The sequence below is a fragment of the Hippocampus zosterae genome, chromosome 16 (genome assembly GCF_025434085.1).
Source record: "Hippocampus zosterae strain Florida chromosome 16, ASM2543408v3, whole genome shotgun sequence".
Lineage (NCBI taxonomy): Eukaryota > Metazoa > Chordata > Actinopteri > Syngnathiformes > Syngnathidae > Hippocampus > Hippocampus zosterae.
The window spans coordinates 15,527,914-15,548,742 of record NC_067466.1 but is presented as its reverse complement, the minus strand read 5'-3'; the positions used below and the strand labels follow the sequence as shown (position 1 = coordinate 15,548,742).

The window sequence follows — 20,829 nt, the reverse complement described above, 5'->3', positions numbered from 1 at the left end:
CAACCAGTGATAAGATACTTGGACAAAAGTATTTGGACTTTAGTAGTTATACTTACAAAAGGTGAAAAATGGGAACATTCCCCCCAGTTTTCTTCCTGCTCACCATGATTGACGATTACTCACCATCTCCACTGAAGTTCATGTGTATTCCTGGATTTTGTTTTACAAAGTGGAAACAGGGAAAAAAACTCATATAGTTGTCCAAAGACATAATGTGATGTGTACTAAATAACGAGACGTGTGTCCAGCATTTCTGAATCTGCTTTGAGGGATGACTACTCAACAGCTTCACTTTGAATCAACAGCGCCTCTGAGTGGCAGGGATGTCAAACTACAATTTAAGGAGACAGTGCAAAACAAAACTTTTGTAAGCAGAACATTTAAATTCACTTCAAAAGCTGGACATCCTTAAATACATAGATTTTTTTTTTAATTTTGGGTATTTCTGGATTGATTTTTGAATTACAAATGACACAGACACAAGTTCAAAAGACTATCAAATCAAGTTTATTTTTTAAAGGGGTGCCCAAGTTTAAACTTTCTCACATCGGTTTTTGTCTTCATATTTTGTCATAAACAATCCAGTCCCCAAAAATATCAAGCTACAAAACAAGGCCTAAGCCATCAAAGTCTGTAATTTACCCATGAAAATATTACGACACTATCAAGAATAAAGCAAGGGGTGGGGGCAGGAAGTGATAAAAAGATTGTGCTGCGGTGCATTGACTAGCCGCAAAGGCGTATGGGAGACATGAGCCAAATCTGAGAAAGCTGAAAATAGTCTAAACCACCAACAGGAGCACAGCAACCAAATGTAAGCCTTTGACATATGGCGTATGAATGTATTATTCCCATCATTTAAAATAAACACCAGATGCATCAAAAGATCATTTTAACTTAAAGTTGCATAAATTATCCGGAATCAGTTGTATTGATGCTCAAGTGGTAAATACAAATAAAATCAGATAATGATACATGTTATTGAAATGTTTTCAAAATGATTACCAACTTCATGGGTCTTCCGTGATATGCTGGTGATGATAAACAGAGCCACAACCTGTAAACACCGCCTACTAAATTTTCTTTTTCACAAGGCACCGGGAACCCAATTTGGTTCACTGTCCATTGATTAAAATCACCCTAGCATCACATCTCAACTCAGATAGTTGTGCATGTCTGTCAAGAAAAATAATCTGCATTCACATCAGAAAGAAAAATGTGTTACGTCGCTGCATTATCAAAGTATGAAACTGAAATGGATGGTTTCTTCTCCTCAGATGTGGGAGTTCGAGTTCAATAAAAGCGCTTTGATTATTTTCACCTTCAAAATAGATGCTACACATGAGCAGAACGATTAGCTCAGTTAGTACATTAGCAGAAAGAAAAAACTTTTTTTTTTTTCGGCCACAGAATCACAACAACCGAGTACCGTACTCTCTCCTGATTGATTTGAGCGTTAGCATCTCCATATGTCTATATGGTCCTTGCTAAATCGACAAAGTGCTCAACATCAGTTAGTCTACAGTCGCAGTTGCCATTTTACCCTCAAACGTAGTGAGAAAAAAAAAAATAAGAAAATGAACACATTCTGTAATTTTTGTTAGTGTTGTTACTGGAAGGTAGCCTAGCTCACATGGGCAGCAATACAAACATTTTAGCTCGGAGACGACTGTGACGCGAGAATGTGTGCTGGGGGGATAATTGAGAACCAAAAGGGCTTGACAATTAAATCAGGGTGTTAGCATTAGTCCATAGCTGACAAGGCTAGGCTAGTCTCGTATCAGCTCAAGGTCATGTGGAATTAGCTAGTATTTTCACAAGATGCTAATGCTAACACCTAGCTTCGCCATCCCCACTATAGTGCTGTAGCTGCCCTAAAGCCAATAACATCCTTTTTTCTGGTAATTTTTACATAAATAACACATACACAAACTATTATTGGAAGAATCTAGAAAAAAAGTCACCTAAATTTGGGAAGAATAACATTTGTGTGTTTAGCAGCCTTCTGAAGAGATGGTTTACTGATATTACACACAAAAACTACAACTGTTATAAATATGACAATGTTCTCCACATTACTGACGTGCTAGGATGAACTAAAGTGCCTGACAGTCTTTGGTTTGCCAACCAGTAGAAAGATATTAGGTAGAAGTTGAAGATAGATCGTGTGATGATAGTTTAGAATCTGTGTTGCCATTGTGTCACAGTGGCATGGTACACACCATCGTCTTCCTAATAATCGTCATCAAACCCTGAGCAGATAGGATCAACTTAAGACGATCAAAATGAAACAATGACGTTTGTGGGCCTTTCGCAATTCAAATTGTTGATTTAAAGTCAGTGATTAGACTAATTCATACAAATATCTGCACGTGCTATGTTGAATCAATCGGACAATCTTAACTCAAGGCTGGATTTACGCTGCACGGGGGGACAAGTATATGAAAAATTACCATTTTGTTCGCTCTCAAGTGTGTGTGTTTGTGTATTAACTGTAAAATATTGTGATTGTGTTTTATACACCTGTACATTGAAACGCTGCATATTTGTGGTCCAGCATTCATGAATTAGCTTATTTGTGGCTTATTTTAATTTAGCATCCAATACTCAACGAAAAAGTGCAGCTGTAAATCTGAAGCAAAGCAAAAGCATAGAAAATTCTATGTGCTACATTAAGGTCATGTCCATCATTAAAATATGCAAAATAATCGCAATGGCGGACAATGGAGTGATGTGGGGGTTACTCTAAATTAAATAAAATGGGGTGAAGTGCCAACCAAGGTTATGCCATGTTAACATTTAAAATTCTCATGATGGATGTACTATTATTGATGTTTAGATCATTTGTGAACTTATTTACAAGATAATTTGGGCATCTGCGCATGTTGTGTGTGTGTGTGTGTGTTCCGCTAACATAACCATAGCCACTGCGAAAAAAACAAAAACCCATTGAGTTTAGGCATTACATTGGAAGTTTGCAATGGGAATACGATGCCGTCAAAGGATGGACAAAAACCAAAACAAGGGTTCCAGGTAACATTAAAAACGTGCATAGTATAGAAATGTAATACCCACCGAGCACGGCTACTCGGAATATTAATCCAAAGGGCCTGATGTGTTAAATAAAAATGTCAAACTGCTTTGCACCATTATCGTCACGCAGGGGGAAGGGGGAAAAAAAAATTGCCTCATTTGCGATTTCATCTACATTTTCATGTTAGCACCACTTATTTGACTAATCCAGCTCTGCTTTTCCACGTGCTTTCAATACCGACAAAAAAATACAAAGCAAAAATGTTTTTCAGCAATATTTAAAACTAAAACAAATACATATATTACGGTTAATAAGGCTATGGCTACTCGAACCATCTTCTTAGCGATCGCAAACAGATTCCATTAAGAACAATTTCAAACATTTCACCTGGAATGCAATGTGATAAGAGGAGTGGAAATATGTCAACAAATAAACCACTAAACTACACACACCTGGGCAGGACTTAAAACCAATTTAACGTGACGTCGGTCTTGTAAACATGCAGCGTGGCCATCTTTTTGCATAGATTCCAGTTTTCCGAGGGAATTAAGTGAAATACAAAGCACGCTAATGTATTCTGAGTCAGTTTGTCATCTATAAAGCTTTACAGTGTACAACAGACTCTGAGTGTCTTAGTCATGTTACAAATAAACAGTGCAGCATTCTTATGAAAGTCAAAAGTTCTAATCTGCGATGGTTAGCAGTAGCTACTAGCCTCTTGAACATAATCTGCTTTTGCACAACCCAATAGGATATTGCTCTCTTATGGCTCCGATTGTACCTTGAAGGTGGAACATTGCCGAGTCAACTTCATCACCGTCTAGTTCCAGAAGAACATCTTGGATGGGGGGTGAAAAGGCGGGAAAACGCAGAATTGTAGAGGCGCGGGTAAAAGTGGCTAATGATTGAGAATAATAAAATTCATCTTGTGTCAAGTAGTTTATATGTTAAGATATATTTGCGATGATGTAAATCTCTAAAAACCTGAAAGTGTATAAAGCCCTCAAAATCTCGCCGGTCACTTGCACTAACCGGCTAACGCTAGCTCACCTTATTGCTCGTCTCTTGAGGCACCAGCTGACCCTAGAGTGAAAACTTGTCTTTCTTTCCAGTGGATCATTCACGTTAAAATTTGACTATCCTTTTATGTAATAATCTATGGATGACGGAGGTGCCTAGCATACAGAGCTAATGCCGTACGCTGGATGCTAGCACGACGTCGTCTTCGGTTAATACTGCCTGTCTAGCACTGTTCAGAGAACCACTTTTCTGTGCGATTAAACTGTAGATATTTTGTATTTTAAATTAGAAAAATAAAATAATAAAAATTACAGATTTTTACAGTTTGAATATGAAAATCGGGCCCCCAGACTGTTTGATGGCAATGAACTTTACAAATTACGTTAGCTTGCATTACTTTGTTAGCCGCCACTATAAGTTCGTAACAAGACCGCGATCCACCAATAATATATCATTATGTATTTTTTAGAGGAGGAAAATGCAAATTAACGAGAGTATTTTCATTATTTTTTTTAACAGTTGCATAGTAATACAGGAACTGCTTCTGTGCGTCGGTTGAATGATTGGGGCGTTGAACAAGCTAACATATCTTACAGCCATTATTTTCCTACGCCGCTTATCTTGTGTTATATATTTGATTCATTTTCATTCAGGTTTGTATTTTTGATCGAAGCCTATCCGAAAAATCTGTAATAGTTTATTTTTATTTTTTGAGTCAGAATAAAAAACTAATGAGTGACTTTTTCATTTTTGGAAAGCCAATTGAAAATAAAACCAACGATTGATGCACAAATTATTCAAATGAGTGACTCTGAACCACCACTAAAATACAAAACAACACAAATAAATACCTGTAGTAGCGGCCACTTGCTCTCACCCTCAAAGACCTTCACAGCAAAATGAGAATGATTGTGTCCACCACGCGTTTTCTACACTCCCTGTTGGTGTCAACGTTCGGTAAGATCCACAGCCGGACCAGGCTCAAAATGCCAAAAATCAGTAGTAGTTTCTTGGGAGAGGTCCGCCGTTAGCATCAAATTCCAAACTGGTAGGGTGAAATTGTGCAGTGGTTGGGGTGGGGTAGACACCAGCGGTCCTCCTGGACTACAGTACAATGGCGGGAGGTCGGATTATGAGAAGTAGAGTAGTTATTTTAGGGCGCGTCGCAAGACAACCAGCTATCACTGGTCCTTAACCGGCGGCGCGGGCGGCCGCCGACTGCGCTGGTACAGGCGGTAGCCCTTTCGGCACAGCAGGACGAACCAGTAGACCTGCGGCGCCAGGATGCAGAAGTTGCCCAGGTTAGCGGCGAGCGACAGGTGGAAGGGCACGGCGTAGAGCGGGATGCCATAGTGGCGGCCGTAAGCCCAGTACATGTAGGGGAAGAGGGCGATGCGGCATGTGAAGAAGGTGAGGAGCACCATGCCGCCGTTGTACTTGTGCAGCCAACCATCCTGGAGACCCAGCTGGTGGATGAGAAAAGCCATTCAGTTTTTTTTTCGCCGCTCACTTCAAAATACGATTTTCCTGCTGATATTCGCGGGTCACTATTCGCAACTCATTCCAAAGTATTTGCTGAAAACCTCACATGGTCATGTTTTCTGTTTTCACACGTTTAGGGCAGGGAAAGAAATGAACAGTAGGTGTCAGCAAAGTTCACGCCGTCGGTCTGCCTTACTTGGCCGCAGCTCTCCGGCCTACTGAGACTCGAGACGAAAGTTGTGAAAACTCACGACTCCTTCTACAATGTGCTTCGAACATTTAACCATGCTGGAAATGTGTGGCAGAAAACGCCAACCAATTGTTTGATCAAAGCAACATATTTGACTCTTGCTTTAGGTTTAGCAAACCATCCAAAATGCACTGTCCACATTCTCCAACTTGTCGTCTGTGAGAAGATAAAAGCCGGCCTCACCTGAATTAGTATCTTGCCCAGAGAGACGAAGGGCGTGCTGAACTCGGTTAGAAACAAGCAGCCGATGAAGAAATCGCCTTGGTCCTTGCGGAAGAACTGGGGAATGGAAAGAAAAGTCAAGGTGAGAGGGGGGGTTGGGGAAAACAAATACAAGCTTGGTGGAAAATAAACACAGCTGCCATCCAAGGACAAGCTTCGGGATGGAAGGTAAGAGTTGGAGATTGACGACAGAACGGTTGTTGAACGATGGTTGATTGAGCCTTTCAACGAGGCAGCACTGCTGCAAATAAATCTCTCCGTTCCGACTCTGGAAGTCGATTTGATTGAACCGTTTAACATCCTGGCGAATAAATCTCAGCTCCATTAAGACCGCGCACTTTGTAACGAGGGGTGTACATCCGCGGGTTTATAACCTTTCTTGGGCCATTAGGACACCATCCAAGATCTCATACCGGGAACTATTGTGAGAAGCCAATCTTGCTTTGATGCAAGGCAGGCTTGCTTCTACGTAAACACGCGGGCGTGGTTTGTTTTTGTTGTTTGAAGCAAACTCTCCTGGCAAGAGTGTGAGAAAAGATGTAAAGGGATACTTTCAAAAGTGGGTTGAAATAAAGTGCGTTTGACACTCCACATGTACTTTTTGTGCCTGCGAGAGATTTTCTCTTGCAAAATAAGGACCTCGGCTCATTCAAGGTTGCGAAAGACCTGAAAAAGGGCTGAAACATTCAACAATACGCAAGTTGATCAAGGCGTTTCAAATATTGACCAGCGCGGTTAGAGACACAGTCCCGAGATGCGGGACAAAAGCTTTCGTTTGGTAGGCTAGCTAGCTGGCTAATCTTCTGTATATATTTCGCGCGTCGTCCCGCACGCGGTCTGTCCTTCCGTCTGTCCCTTTTCAAAACGTACCTACTTCACCGCGCCGCCACTGCGCCGCTCAGGCAGTGGCTCACTACGATCGCGCGGGCATCTTAGCGAAAAAATGTTGTCTACCCACAAGCATTGCAATAAAATTGTTAGTTATTTAGTAGAGCTAAACATCTCTTTATTTTCGCGATAAGCAATGAAGATGAACAAAAAGTTGAACCAAGCAACAACACTTTTGTGGGCCGAAGGCTCACCGTACCAGCCTTCCGCAGGAACTAGCTGTGCGAACCAGCTAGTAATGAATAAAGCATGAGCTCGCTTTTGTTATCTGCCCGTGAAAAGACTGCCGGGAACTTAACACCGCAGCTACCTGGCTGGACTACACCTCATCCCATCTCCGCCATCACCCCCCACCAGTCATATGCAGTCCAACCCATTGCGAAGAGCGGTAAAAAGCACGCGGCGGCCTTAATTATGAGCTAGTTTGCCTGCGGTCTTGGAGAAAAAGATATTTGCGGAGTGATGCTCGCCATCTGTCCCGTTTGGTTTCCCACCACGCTTGTTAACCTGCGTGCCAGTAAAATGCGTGACATGCTTAATCCTCTCGCAAAGAGAGACCGAAGCACACACCTATTTTTATATCGGTCTCCTTTTACGGGTATCCGGGGGTATGATTGTTAAATCCTTCGTCGCTTGAATGAAGTAAAGGTAACCCAAAATAATCCAGCGAGCGAGACCCCCCCCCCCCATTTTGGCTTGGAAAATTCTGTAGTGACCTTTTATGGGCAAGGGCATATTTTGACGATTTTTGAAGGTTGTTGACGTTATTAAACCATTTCCTTCATCGCCAATGATGTAATTTGCGGCGCTTCTTTCACACTGCCTGTAAAAGACGGCGTTATTTTTGATGGCTCAAAAACTTGAGGCGATAGAGAAAAAAACGATACGAGTTTAGGATTCTGCACTTGAAAATTAGTCACACCAAACTCAACAAAAACTGTGTCGCCAGTGTGACCAATAAGTTTGTTGACTTAAAAATTTCCATCACCAATCAAGGAAGAGCCCATTTCATTTTCATACAGATAATTCATAATTTGTTTTTTTTTTTCAACCGTTGACTTTACTTTTCAAATGAAGCTGTATCAAGTTTGACCGGTTTGAATAGGAAATCAGGCGGACGGCGGCTCAGAGAAAAGTAGGACTTGCAGCTGCGAGTAAATTATGTAGCGTAATGTGATCCGCTATTGTTTCGCAGTCAAGCAAACGGCCGCGTTTCCGTCGGCTTGACGCTTCCCTCCGCGAAAATGACTCAATGCTCATTCAATTGTCTCAATCAAGTGTTTTTTTTTTTCCTGAGCTTTGATTCTCTGGTAGTCCAGTGGTTAGCACGTCGGCTTCACAGTGCAGAGGTACCGGGTTCGATTCCAGCTCCAACCTCCCTGTGTGGAGTTTGCATGTTCTCCCCGGGTGCTCCGGTTTCCTCCCACATTCCAAAAACATGCGTGGCAGGCTGATTGAACACTCGAAATTGTCCCTGAGTGTGAGTGCGAATGGTTGTTCGTTTCTGTGTGCCCTGCGATTGGCTTGCAACTGATTCAGGGTGTCCTCCGCCTACTGCCCGAAGACAGCTGGGATAGGCTCCAGCACCCCCCGCGACCCTAGTGAGGATCAAGCGGCTAGGAAAATGAATGAATGAATGATTCTCTGGCGCTAACCGCATTCGGCGCCTTGAATGGCATCGCTTCTCACTCTCGATGATCAAGTTCCTGTTCATTCTTTATGCATCTATCTCGGGGGGGGGGGGGGGGGGGGGATGTACAATTGTAGGCTGGCGCTTTTTGTTATCTGAAAGAATGTCATCAGTAATGAGGAGTCGACTGTTGCAGGTCATTTCTTGTTTCGGGGGGTGGGGTGGGGGGGGGCACACGTCCATTTCTGCTGGCGCACCATTCGCGCATGTTTTTTTCAGCGGGGGAAAAAAAAACAAAAAAGCCCGAATGTCGAATGATGCCCGTGCCCAACCTTTTACTTAATAACAACTCGGACGCCTTCCTCACCAGCGTGACGGGCAGCAGGATGGTGAGCAGAGCGATGTGATGCAGCACCAGCGGCAGCTCCCGTCGGACGAAGGCGCTCACCGTCGTCAGCGAGTGGCGCTTGTACCCCTCGTGCCCGCTGACGCGGAAGCGGTGGTAGTGGCTGAGGTACATGGCCAGCAGGTCATACGTCATGTAGGGCACGCCGAACCAGATGACAAAGTGGGTGGCCAGCCAGTGCCTGAAAGGAGGGGGGGCGGAAGGCATCAAACACAAATTTGCCATGGAATGACGCTCGGTAGCACTTGTCATCGTGAAGGTCAATCGCGGCGACTTTAATCGCGAGCAAACGTGTGCCGCTAACTTGACATTTCATCGGGGGGGGGGTTTGAGTGTGCATATTTGGTGCCCTTGCCGCGGCTTTAAAGGCAACCTTACGTAAGTGCAGCATAATAAACAGCTCAAATGACCTAATGAGCGCCCATTATGGCGATGGTTAATTACGTGGACATAGGGGAGTAAACCCGAAGGGGGGGTGAGCCGGTCTACCACCCCCTGACCTCCGCCATGGTTCTTTAGCTCTTAAGGGTCATCGGGTGGAGATTACGAGCGCAGCCAGGCACAACAAACCACACAGTTTGGAAAATACTGTCGCCGTCTGATGCGTTTCCATCTATTTGATTCGCCTCTGCGTCTTAGAAACTAGCACAGCATCGCATAGTTGACGGCAACAAACTACAAACTACCAGCAATACAAAAATTTGGCTCAAAAATCTTCAGGGTGCCAAAATGGGACACCGTTCCGTTGGGGTCCAGAGACCTGAACGGCGCAGCTTGACAGTAAACTTATCACAATCGCGTCTTCACAAGGTTTTACTGTTCTAAACTTAGCCTGAAAGCGCCGTAACCAATTTCTTCGAGCTAAATGCATCTCCTGTGCTATTTACAATCATCCTTTTGGTCTATTTGTGTTTTTTTTTTCTTTTTTTTTCTGGTGGTCACTGTGATGTGGAGTAAAGTCTTACGCCAAAGGCCGGCGGCAGCGACAGATTGTGACCGGGTATTAAGCGTATTCATGGGTCTAAACTGCGGAGCATGTGTCTGATAAGCGCCCCCCCTCGGCCCCCGCCGGCCTTGTGCACGTCACAGGGCAGTAGAACTGAGCAGCGTTGTGTAGGAATTAAATCCACAGGGGAGGGGGAGGAGAGAGGGAGGGCCCCTGTGGGGATTAGAAGCCTGAAACTGGGACTGCCCGGGTCTGGCGCTGACTCAGTAGGATTAACAAGACTAGCATTATTTTACATTCACACTTTCTTAAAAAAATAATAATAATAATCCACTAGGAGGCTAGAGAAACGTCGACTTCCAGCCTTGAACGGCAACAACAAGTTGAGAAAAGTTACCAAGAAGGCATCTAATTATGTAAATGTGAGCACACATCACAATGACAAATTTGACTGGATAAATTGTATTGCTTATACTAGCTACATATTTTCTTTTTTTTTCTTGGAACATTTGGAGGTCCATCCCCTTAATCTCAAAGTGCAATATTTGCAAATTTGCGACGACTGCCATGCTAGCACATCCCAGTACAGACACGGCGAGAGCGGCGTGCAATCGTATTCATGTGACAGGCGTCGCGTTACAGGCAGCCGTTTCACGACAAGGGACGGTCGACTCAAAAACTAACCTGCCATCGATGACGTTTGCCCTGCACGACATCACGACGACGACTCCCGCTGTGGTTGCCATGACGGCATGGATGGAAGACACCAATCTGAGGACCGGACAAAAAAACAAAAACAAAACAATGAAATGATAAAAACAACCCAAACAGTCTTTAGAGTCTCAGCAACCAAAGCGAAGGTGATTTTCGACATTCCAAACAATATTGTTAGTTTTCCCAACCAAAGTTCATGATTCCGGGCGGCCCGGTAGTCCAGTGGTTAGCACGTCGGCTTCACAGTGCAGAGGTACCGGGTTCGATTCCAGCTCCGGCCTCCCTGTGTGGAGTTTGCATGTTCTCCCCGGGCCTGCGTGGGTTTTCTCCGGGTATTCCGGTTTCCTCCCGCGCGTCGACCTCACAGTGCAGAGGTACCGGGTTCAATTCCAGCTCCGGCCTCCCTGTGTGGAGTTTGCATGTTCTCCCCGGGCCTGCGTGGGTTTTCTCCGGGTGCTCCGGTTTCCTCCCACATTCCAAAAACATGCATGGCAGGCTGATTGGACGCTCTAAATTGTCCCTAGGTGTGAGTGCGAGCGTGGATGGTTGTTCGTTTCTGTGTGCCCTGCGATTGGCTGGCAACCGATTCAGGGTGTCCCCCGCCTACTGCCCGAAGACGGCTGGGATAGGCTCCAGCACCCCCCGCGACCCTAGTGAGGATCAAGCGGCTCGGAAGATGAATGAATGAATGAATGAGTTCATGATTCCAGTTCACATGGACCTGAAAACCCAACACGGCACTTAAAAGTCTAGGTGCCGTTTTAACAACAAAATTCTGAATTCATGAGTCATTGTGGGCTTGATGGCGATAATGCTGAAACAACGAGCGAGTAGTTTTGTCGCGCGACGGCGACGTGAACCTGCCGTCACACCTCCCGTTAAAACTGTGTTGGATGGCAGCCAAGGTGGCCACGTGATGGGCCGACTACGAAACCCTAAGCTTGATCTGGTGCGAGATTAACCCGTCGACACAATAACTCGACCTAAACTTAACAAGCATTTGGGTGTAAGTTTAACCCTCAACACTTATCGCCACAGACATTTCCAGGAGTGTCACAAGACCCAGTTTTTTTTTTTTTGCACAGTATACTTATTGTGTGTCCGCCAGTAACCCCAACCCCCCTCTCTTCCCACCAGCCTCCCCCCTTCCTGCTGCTCCTGAAAGGCCGCCGGCATGACCAGAAAGAGGGAGAGTTGAGAGGAACAGGAAAAGGGGGGAAGAATTCCTCGTGGCCTCGTCGGGGCAATTCGCTCTTTCCTGCCACGCAAACCGCGGCTCGGCGATCACTCGCGGCGCGTTTGCGCACGGCAGCCCGCTCGCTCTTTCACGTGCCGTCACACTCACGACGTCTGACAGCGGCAAGCTACGTCACCGCCGTTTTTGATGTGGCCAATGCAGCCAAGCAAAAAGTAAATGGAAGTACAGTGGAGTGGACCGTTAACTGTTGCATTCTTGGGTTGAAATGATTTTCCAAGGCCTTTAAGTGCGGCCTCTTTCAGTTCTTGATTGTTTCGGGGGGAGGTTCTCGCTTCACTCTCCTCTTCAGAAAATGAAACGCATGCTCTATTGGGTTACGGCCTGGTCACTTATTTGGCCAAAAACCGATATAAATTAATCGCCAAGGCTGGTGAGTGACGTGGGTGTCCATGAATGTGACTGTGTTTAATTGGCTGTTGAGCTTAAGTTAGCAGTTGGCTTCCCGGTCACCTGTATTGTGTATTGAGTGCTGGCCGGCCATCAATTGTGGCTGAAGACGCTCATTAGCTTATTAGCTGTTTATTTATGTATTTATTTTTTAAATAATTTGTTCAACATGGCCCGGTAGTCCAGTGGTTAGCACGTCGGCTTCACGGTGCAGAGGGACCGGGTTCGATTCCAGCTCCGGCCTCCCTGTGTGGAGTTTGCATGTTCTCCCCGGGCCTGCGTGGGTTTTCTCCGGGTGCTCCGGTTTCCTCCCACATTCCAAAAAAAACCATGCGTGGCACGTCTCTGTGTGCCCTGCGATTGGCTGGCAACCGATTCAGGGTGTCCCCCGCCTACTGCCCGAAGACAGCTGGGATAGGCTCCAGCGCCCCCCGCGACCCTCGTGAGGATCAAGCGGTACGGAAAATGAATGAATGAATGAATTTGTTCAACAAAGTGATTAAAAGTGTACCGGTATCTGGGTCTATTCTTGAGCACTTGTGGGGGAATTTTTAACAAGCAGTGATTGCCGATACATAAGTATCTAACATCGATACATTGTGTTGGCAATCGGGAACACACCCTAGTAGTTCATTAGTTAGCCTGATTTTGTTATGGACTCTTTCTTTTTTTTTCTCCCTTGGTGCCATTGCGACATCGTATTGCTACAAGATTAGACCGTATTGGAATAATGACCCCTGTGATCTTTGAGGCAGAGACTTTGCATGGACTTTTACTTGAAGTCACATTATTTGAGTAATTCAATTGAGTAATTTCAGACCAAGACTGCACCATCAGAGATGTTTACTACATAGGCCAAGGAGACCATGTTTTTGTTTGCTTGTTTGCTAGCAGGATTACACAAGAACCACCTATGGCTTGTCCAGTCTGTAAAGTTGTCAAAATGTTGGGGCCATCAGTCAGATTTGTCGCAAAGCACATGACATGTCCAAGACAAGGTTGTTAAGGTTAACATTTATCAAGACTCCGGGGGAAACCTTTATCAGTCCAATCCTTCCGCAAGTTTCAGCACAGCGCGTGATGTGTTCAGCATGGGGCTTGCGAGGGGCAACGTTTCTCTTTTTTTGTTTCTCGACTGAGAAAACAAGCAGCGTGACATGGCTCGCGGCGCCGACGCTCGGCAAGAGAGCTTTTTCCCGTCAGATGAGCATTAGTGGAAATAGGGAGGCATTATTCAGCGAGGAGGAGGGCACAGCTAACTCAGCAGCAGTCAGGCCAGGCTAGGCTCGGAAGAGGATTAAAGCGGGGTGACAGTGAACCAATGAGCACTCAAGTGTACTAGTGTGCAATATGAGGGCCTGTCATTCGACGATAATTCTTTAAAGGACTGATCGTGACAAGATCCTGTTTGATTGCATATATCCGGGATCACATTAAACCAGTTCAAAAACATTTCATACTGACTTTTATAGCGACTTTAACCCTTCTCGTTGATGTTTTTACTTGCAAACAATGTTCCTGGGCAAATGTGAACCATCTATGATTATTTATCAAAACGTATACCACAATGTTAACTATGTTGGCTAAATTCAAAGAAAATGTTTAGTAGTAACAACAACAGAAAAAATAAGTGCAATATTTTTTTAAAATATATTTTTCCCCCTACATTTTCAAACTGGTCACTTCAACTAATGAAAAAAAAAGGTTACTTTTAAAGTTTTTCTCAATGGGTACTGAACATACTGGGGACAGTTTTATTCAAGTCTGCTAAATGTTTCATGAACATGAATACAATAACACTAGTTGGGAAAACAATGACAAGACTTTTTTAAAGCCATTACAAAATGTACTTGTCAAAAAGTATGACTCCCCATCTAAATAATAAATCCCCTCTAATTCACGTATCAAAATAATTATTCTTATGACCATCCACTTCTGGTGGAATAGTTAAACTGGAGTTATTTTGTATCGAAATTACATACGGGGCCACATACGGCCCACGGGCCACAGGTTTCTAACACTTGTCTATTTACACTCTTTGAAGTCTTTGACGTATGCAAAGACACCGTCATATAAATAACTTTTTTATGCCAACTGTCACGCACGGACAGACTTAAAAGCCAGCATTAAATAACGGCGCCGTTTAACCCCAAAACAATGGAGCAGAATCAAGCTAGCTGCGAACACTCGTTGGACAGCGACAACAACCACAAGCCTCGCAATGAATGAAGCGAGAAAACACTCCACACTTGGCGACCTAATAAACGCATGCTGTTCCCTTTCCCCCCTCGCCTCGTTACCTTTCGCTCACGAGCACCACGTCGGCATCGCTCCAATGCTTGAAAACTCGGGGCAGGATCTTCCTGAAGGCGAAGAACAAGCCGGGGAAAACTACGGCGCCACAAGCTAACACTTGCAACATCATGAGCCTTTTTAATTTTTATTTTTAGGGAAGGTCGCCGCTTTATTTAAAAAAAAGTCCCGACTTGACTAAGCCTTCTTGCTTCGTCGACGCTTCACATCACACGTCGCCGGGGCATTCTGTCGTGTGGCCCGAGCGGGTACTGGTGCCGGGTTTTGGCAGGAATCAGTCAAACACCATCGGGGACGAGGTTCTCCTACTTCGTTCTCAGCAGCAGCAGCAGCAGCACCACAACCACCAGCAGCGCCGCTATTGTGAAGCTAACTGACGGAAGTACATCACGCTTCTTCCCAAGGACTGTCGTAATAAAAAATAATTTTCAGAATAAAAGTAAAAGTTTCCGGTTTGAGGGCGATTTCCAGTGGTTTGGGGATTCGTTTTTCGGGGGGTCTATTTGAACCACAAATAATGCAATGCTGTACTTGACATCGCATCTGTGGTTTTAAAGATTGATTAATTAAAATGTGGCTGAACTGGCGTTCTCACAATCGGCCGCTAGAGAGCGCCCAACAAACCCGAAATGTGAAAAATGTTCAGAATGATCGAAACACAAACAAGTGAGAACCAAAAAGTCAAGGAAATCGCGCACTTTCATGGCTATATGACAACAATTTGGACAGCTTGGTTAAAAAGTGATCAAAGTTGGCAGCATAGTGCATCGTTTTAACTCCCACCATCGCTATTATTGCCGTCCCTCAGTTGCTACTTCCTCCTCAACAGAGATACCTGAATAAATTGCATTTCCTTATTGCCGTTGTTGTTATTGCATCAATATGCTTGTGTTCGAATACCACCTCAAAATGAACGTTATTATTTTTAAGTGTGACAGTTTTCGATTTTCACTGGATCGATGAGCTTGTGAAGGGGTATCTAATGAATAGATACTATAGATAATGAATAGATGATAGACACTGTCCACCGAGTGCACAGTGAGTTTCATTTCATCCGAAAATAATTTTATGGCATTTTTATCGTTGATGTGGCAGATGGTCAATCCTACATAATAAAGTTCAACTTATCTGTACGTTTATCATGACTTGAAAGCAAAACTCTGTGACTTTACATTGGTCTCAAAGTGGTGGCCCGGGGGCCATTTTGTGGCCCAAAGGATGATATTTTGTCTATCATCGCAAAAGATAGTCATTGTGAAATTTTGCATTGTACCCTCTTAGCAAATTGTATCCAGATCCTCACATCAGAACAATGTCAGCTTTACAGATGTCATGTCACACCATGACATGTTATTACATCATCGATGCTTGTGTTCGAATACCACCTCAAAATGAACGTTATTATTTTTAAGTGTGACAGTTTTCGATTTTCACTGGATCGATGAGCTTGTGAAGGGGTATCTAATGAATAGATACTATAGATAATGAATAGATAATAAACACTGTCCACCGAGTGCACAGTGAGTTTCATTTCATCCGAAAATAATTTTATGGCATTTTTATCGTTGATGGGGCAGATGGTCAATCCAACATAATAAAGTTCAACTTATCTGTACTTATATTATTACTTGAAAGGAAAACTCTTTACATTGGTCTCAAAGTGGTGGCCCGGGGGCCCGGGGGCCATTTTGTGGCCCAAAGGATGATATTTTGTCTATCATCGCAAAAGATAGTCATTGTGAAATTTTGCATTGTAACCTCTTAGCAAATTGTATCCAGATCCACACATCAGAACAACGTCAGCTTTACAGATGTCATGTCACACCAAATGAGCCCATGGCGTAGTCGTGAGTATTACAAAATATCAACATTGCAATACTTCACATGAACTCGTACGATGTGGTGTCTATACACCAGGATCAGGTCGCTATAAAATGTCAGCTTTACAGATACCACATCCTCACAACTGGGGGCATTTCACTGTATTGGATGGCACAGAATATCAGCTGCACAATATTTTGCATTGTTAAGCTAATATAGCACTGTGTTGGGAGATTATCATGAAAGGTGGCTAAATATCGTTACATCAGCGATTCCCATTGGCATCGCTAACATGACCTCATGTTTTCTTGTTTGGAGTTGAAAAAAGTTCACTGATGTGCTGAGATGATAACATTGATTTCATTGACTTCTTTTTTTTTTTAAATAATGAATCACCAAATCTACAGGCAATAAATGACATTTTCAGGACATGTTGCACATTCGCTCTGATTAAGAAGCCATAAAAATCCAGATATAGCACTTGTGGTGGACAATGTATTTGCAATGTGTGTGTGAGTGTTCGTGTGTGGGTGTGTGTACGAGAGACAGAACAGCGAATGAAGAAGGGAGGATCCTGGATGGTGGCAGAGGATAAAAAGAGCCTCGCAACCACGGACATCCTGGTGTCAACTCCAAGAGTCCCAGGTGAGTTAAGCTTCCATTGGGGGTGTTTGTTGTTTTGTTTTTTTTGGGGGGGGAGGGGGGCTGCAATTTGCTATAAGTTGGGTTCTACATCAGAAGGGTCAGGGGTTTATAATTTTGTAAAATCCGCAAATGAAAATACTGTATTTTCTGTATTGTAGAGCGTGAGAATAGATATGAACGATCGTTTTAAGATTTTGGGTTTCTACATTAGATCGATCAATTTCCAGGGTTACCTGGATAGTGGTTGTTTTGGTATTATTATATTATTGAGCATGGTGAGGAGTAATTCCGAGATTTTTCAAACACCAAGGTCAGAAATCCCGCTTAGAACATGCTTGTTTTTGCCCAGATTAAACATGTACTTTGTTGGTGGTGAACACTCTTTTTTTCAGACTTCTCCTTGGTTTACTTTTCCTGAAACATTAACTATGAACAAGATGAAATTGGATCTTCTTGCCCTGACCCTATGCCTCCTTGGTACAGGTAACGACGATACGAAAACCCATTTTTATAGATCTCAAGAAAAGTGCCGCATCTTCAGATCCCAGAAATTTCCTATAGTTGTTTGATACTGTTACCAAAAAAAAAAAAAAAGGGAAAAGTTGGTAGCAGTTTCCTCAAGCCGCGTCATAAAAAGCCAAAGGTTATCATGTTGTAAATATTAAGAGTGTTTGTCAAAACGGGATCGTCCTCGTTAAGAGCACAGTACTAGTCAAAGATTAAACCGATTATCATTACCTGCAGTGAGTGTGGTCCAGGGAGTGTGTGAGATTCAAATCCCACCTGACAATTGGGTATTTTCATTATCGTAGAAGGTTGCAGACATGCAAAAAAAATAAAAAATAAACACTGCATACAGCGTGTATGGGGCCCATACTCCTTTTGTCTGCAGGTACTTTGCAACCACACGGTACTCATTAAGAGTGGGGTGCCACAGGAGTCATGCACAAGTACTCCACACTTGTATTTATCCAAGCCCGAAGAGAGAAGTACCTCTCACTTTGGTCTACTGCGTGTGGTGTTGATGGAAATCAGTCATTTCGCCCTTAACATTGAACTTCATTTAATCAACAAATAGACTCAGTGTGGGACACAGGCACACTTCCATTGATAAATGCGTCATGATTTATGTTCCTCGCGCAAAATAAAAACATCATAATTCACACTTACACCACGCTCACTGGATATGCACTGATCTCCCGTGTGTTATACATACACTCCACCCATACTTTGCTCCAGGTTCACTGTGACATTGCGTTTTGGCTGTGAGCTACCAAAACCGAGTATCAAAACCTTATGGCGAGTTGTGAGTGACGCTTAAGGGCCGTGTGTACGCTCAACCTTCTTTTTGCATTAACAGCTATGCTGTGCAGAGGACAGACAACCACAATTTCAACCACGGTGACACCCACTCCAGCCACGGGTACACCTGCTCCTTCCTCAACTTCAGCAACTACACCTCATCCAGGCTCGACCACGCCGAATCCAGGTTCAACTGCATCGAATCCAGGTTCAACTACACCCGGTCCAGGAACCACCACACCTGATCCAGGCAGGACAACTGGCTCATCTCCATCACCGAATGCAACTACGCCAGCAAAAGGGACCACCCCCATCACTGGGGGTCAAGGTGGTGGTGGAGGTGGGTCTGAGGGGCTTTCAGACGGCGCCATTGCAGGCATCACAATTGGTTCTATTGCCGGCGTGGCTGCTATCGGTGAGTCGAGTTTGAACCGCACCTCTTTCTTTGTTTCCTCAAGGACACATTAACATTTGTGACCTTGTCGGGTCACCCAAGGTAAATCCTGAAAGTCCCCAGGCACGAGTTTATTGTGTATGGTACCTTCAGACCAGCAGGGGACACTCTGAAACCATCTTGCACTTCAACCTCCTATTTCAGTAATATGTACCTTTTGGAGTAAATACACATGATATCCCAGAGTGCCGGTATTTTGGTCTCTTGAGGCTGTACTGGTAGCGTAGAAGTTCACGTTACGGTATGTCCACTTGACATCCATGAACTAGTCTGAGATTCCGTTTGATGGTCCCGATTTCCACATTTTTTTATCCAAACCAAGTCTTAATTACGCATCCGTATTGTAGTGATTCATACTGTGGCCTTTTACATGATAATCCTGGCTCAATGCTCCATCGCCGAATCCAATGATATCTCCAGAGCTGGTCTGAAGACACAAAATTCACGTCCATTTGGCAGGGGACACTCCGGATCAATCTCGTATCTTGACCATGTAGTTTAGTCGCCAGCATTTAAGCATTTAACCAGTTTCAAAATCCATTTCTCGGATCAGATTTGCAGGCTAAATAGGTAGAACGTGTTCCTGATTCCTTGTTAAAATTGACCAAACTGATAACGATTATAGTTGTAACAATACCACAACGTCATAAAAGATGTTCTCCTTTTAGGTGGCGGTATCTTTGGAGTACTCAAGTACACTGGGAGAGTGTGAGGAGCAAGACGGCTTCTATGAGGAATCAGCATAATACATTTTTAAAATAAATTATTTCAGTTTTGGTGGGATATGTTCGAGACATTTCTGTGCACTTGGATTTAACTTGAAAGGGCTAATTATACATGAACATGTTTTTGCTAAATAAATATTCCTGAAAATTGTGTTTGCCTCATATTATTAAGCATGACATTTTGTCTGCTATTCTTAGACACGAACCCGGGCTAGCAGGTTAAAGTCCAGGTGTACGTTCTGTTACAACTTCCCTGTGAACACAAACAACTGCTTCATTTCATGATGTGACCGCACTATGGTTATGCTGTACTGTAGTCAAATATAGTACGGTATAAACACGAATATCGAAACCATATTAAACTCACTGTTTGCAATAACTAAATGGAGGTCCGTTTACCTTTGGGACAGTTGTTGGCAAAAGTGCTAGACTCACTGTATCAAAAATAAAAAGCAAAATTGTACCTTATGATGAATCTGAACAATGTTCAACAAATATGCTAGCTTGACGCAACGTGTCTGTGCCATTATGTTAGCTTTGACTAATTTAGCGCAAAACATTTTTTTTTTAACCAAGGAACACAAGAATTATCGACAGATTCATGATTACCGGTATTAAAATTATCGTTAGTTGCACCCCGGGCGCATTTTTCTTAAAGAGCCATCTTTTGACGATTTTTGCTCAGCTAACTAGCTCACCTTGTGAGTTATTCAAATATTACTATTTTTATAATATGGTATATGGCTCTGTTTTTGAACTGATTAGCATTTATCAAACGTAAAAAAAATAAAAACAAGTTCATAAATTGAGATCGATATATTTTAGCTTCCATCTAATTCACTTAAAGAACCCTTTTTTCCTCAGTTAATTGGCTAATCGCTAACCCGCTACTATCTACCTAGCTCACTAGCCTCAGTGACTGGAGTAGTTATTCACTAAAGTGGCATTATTAGTCGTACTACCCTGATCATCATTTATGGCTGTGTGTTGGTAAAACCATGAATACATTTTTTTTAATAGCTGTAAGATAAACCGGGTAGTCTTGGGAGAATAAACTAATAATTTAGTCAACAATTTCTGCGTTTCCTGTGCGCCACACTACCTTCCTAGAGACCTAGAGGCGTCAGTGTTCCAGGCCTTAGCCACCTGTGTCAGGGTCTAGAATGGACTTTACTCCACATTGAGGCCTTGTGGATTTTATGGTCACGAAGGCCATTAGCCCGTGTGTAAACACAACTGCACTTACGTCGCTATGTGATAAAAAGACTGCTCGCAACGCCTAAGCCCATTTGGTGTCGATATGGAAGATGAATATATAAAAGTTCGTACCAG

General features: G+C 43.5%; 1 protein-coding gene and 1 long non-coding RNA gene across 2 annotated transcripts; one reads left to right on the top strand and one right to left on the bottom strand.

The window, feature by feature from the left end:
• Window positions 1-484: 484 nt before the first annotated feature.
• Window positions 485-14,936, bottom strand: tlcd3a (TLC domain containing 3A). The gene is made up of 5 exons (XM_052047299.1): window positions 14,538-14,936; window positions 10,563-10,649; window positions 8,894-9,113; window positions 5,970-6,065; window positions 485-5,520 (listed from the first exon to the last, which is right to left on the bottom strand). The coding sequence occupies exons 1-5, from the start codon at window positions 14,660-14,662 to the stop codon at window positions 5,236-5,238; spliced, it is 813 nt and encodes a 270-aa protein (XP_051903259.1). The 5' UTR covers window positions 14,663-14,936; the 3' UTR covers window positions 485-5,235.
• A 3,643-nt stretch (window positions 14,937-18,579) lies between these two features.
• LOC127588543 (uncharacterized) lies at window positions 18,580-19,646 on the top strand. Its single transcript, XR_007959109.1, has 2 exons — window positions 18,580-18,733; window positions 19,441-19,646. It is a non-coding gene; the product is annotated as an uncharacterized LOC127588543 (long non-coding RNA).
• Window positions 19,647-20,829: the final 1,183 nt, after the last annotated feature.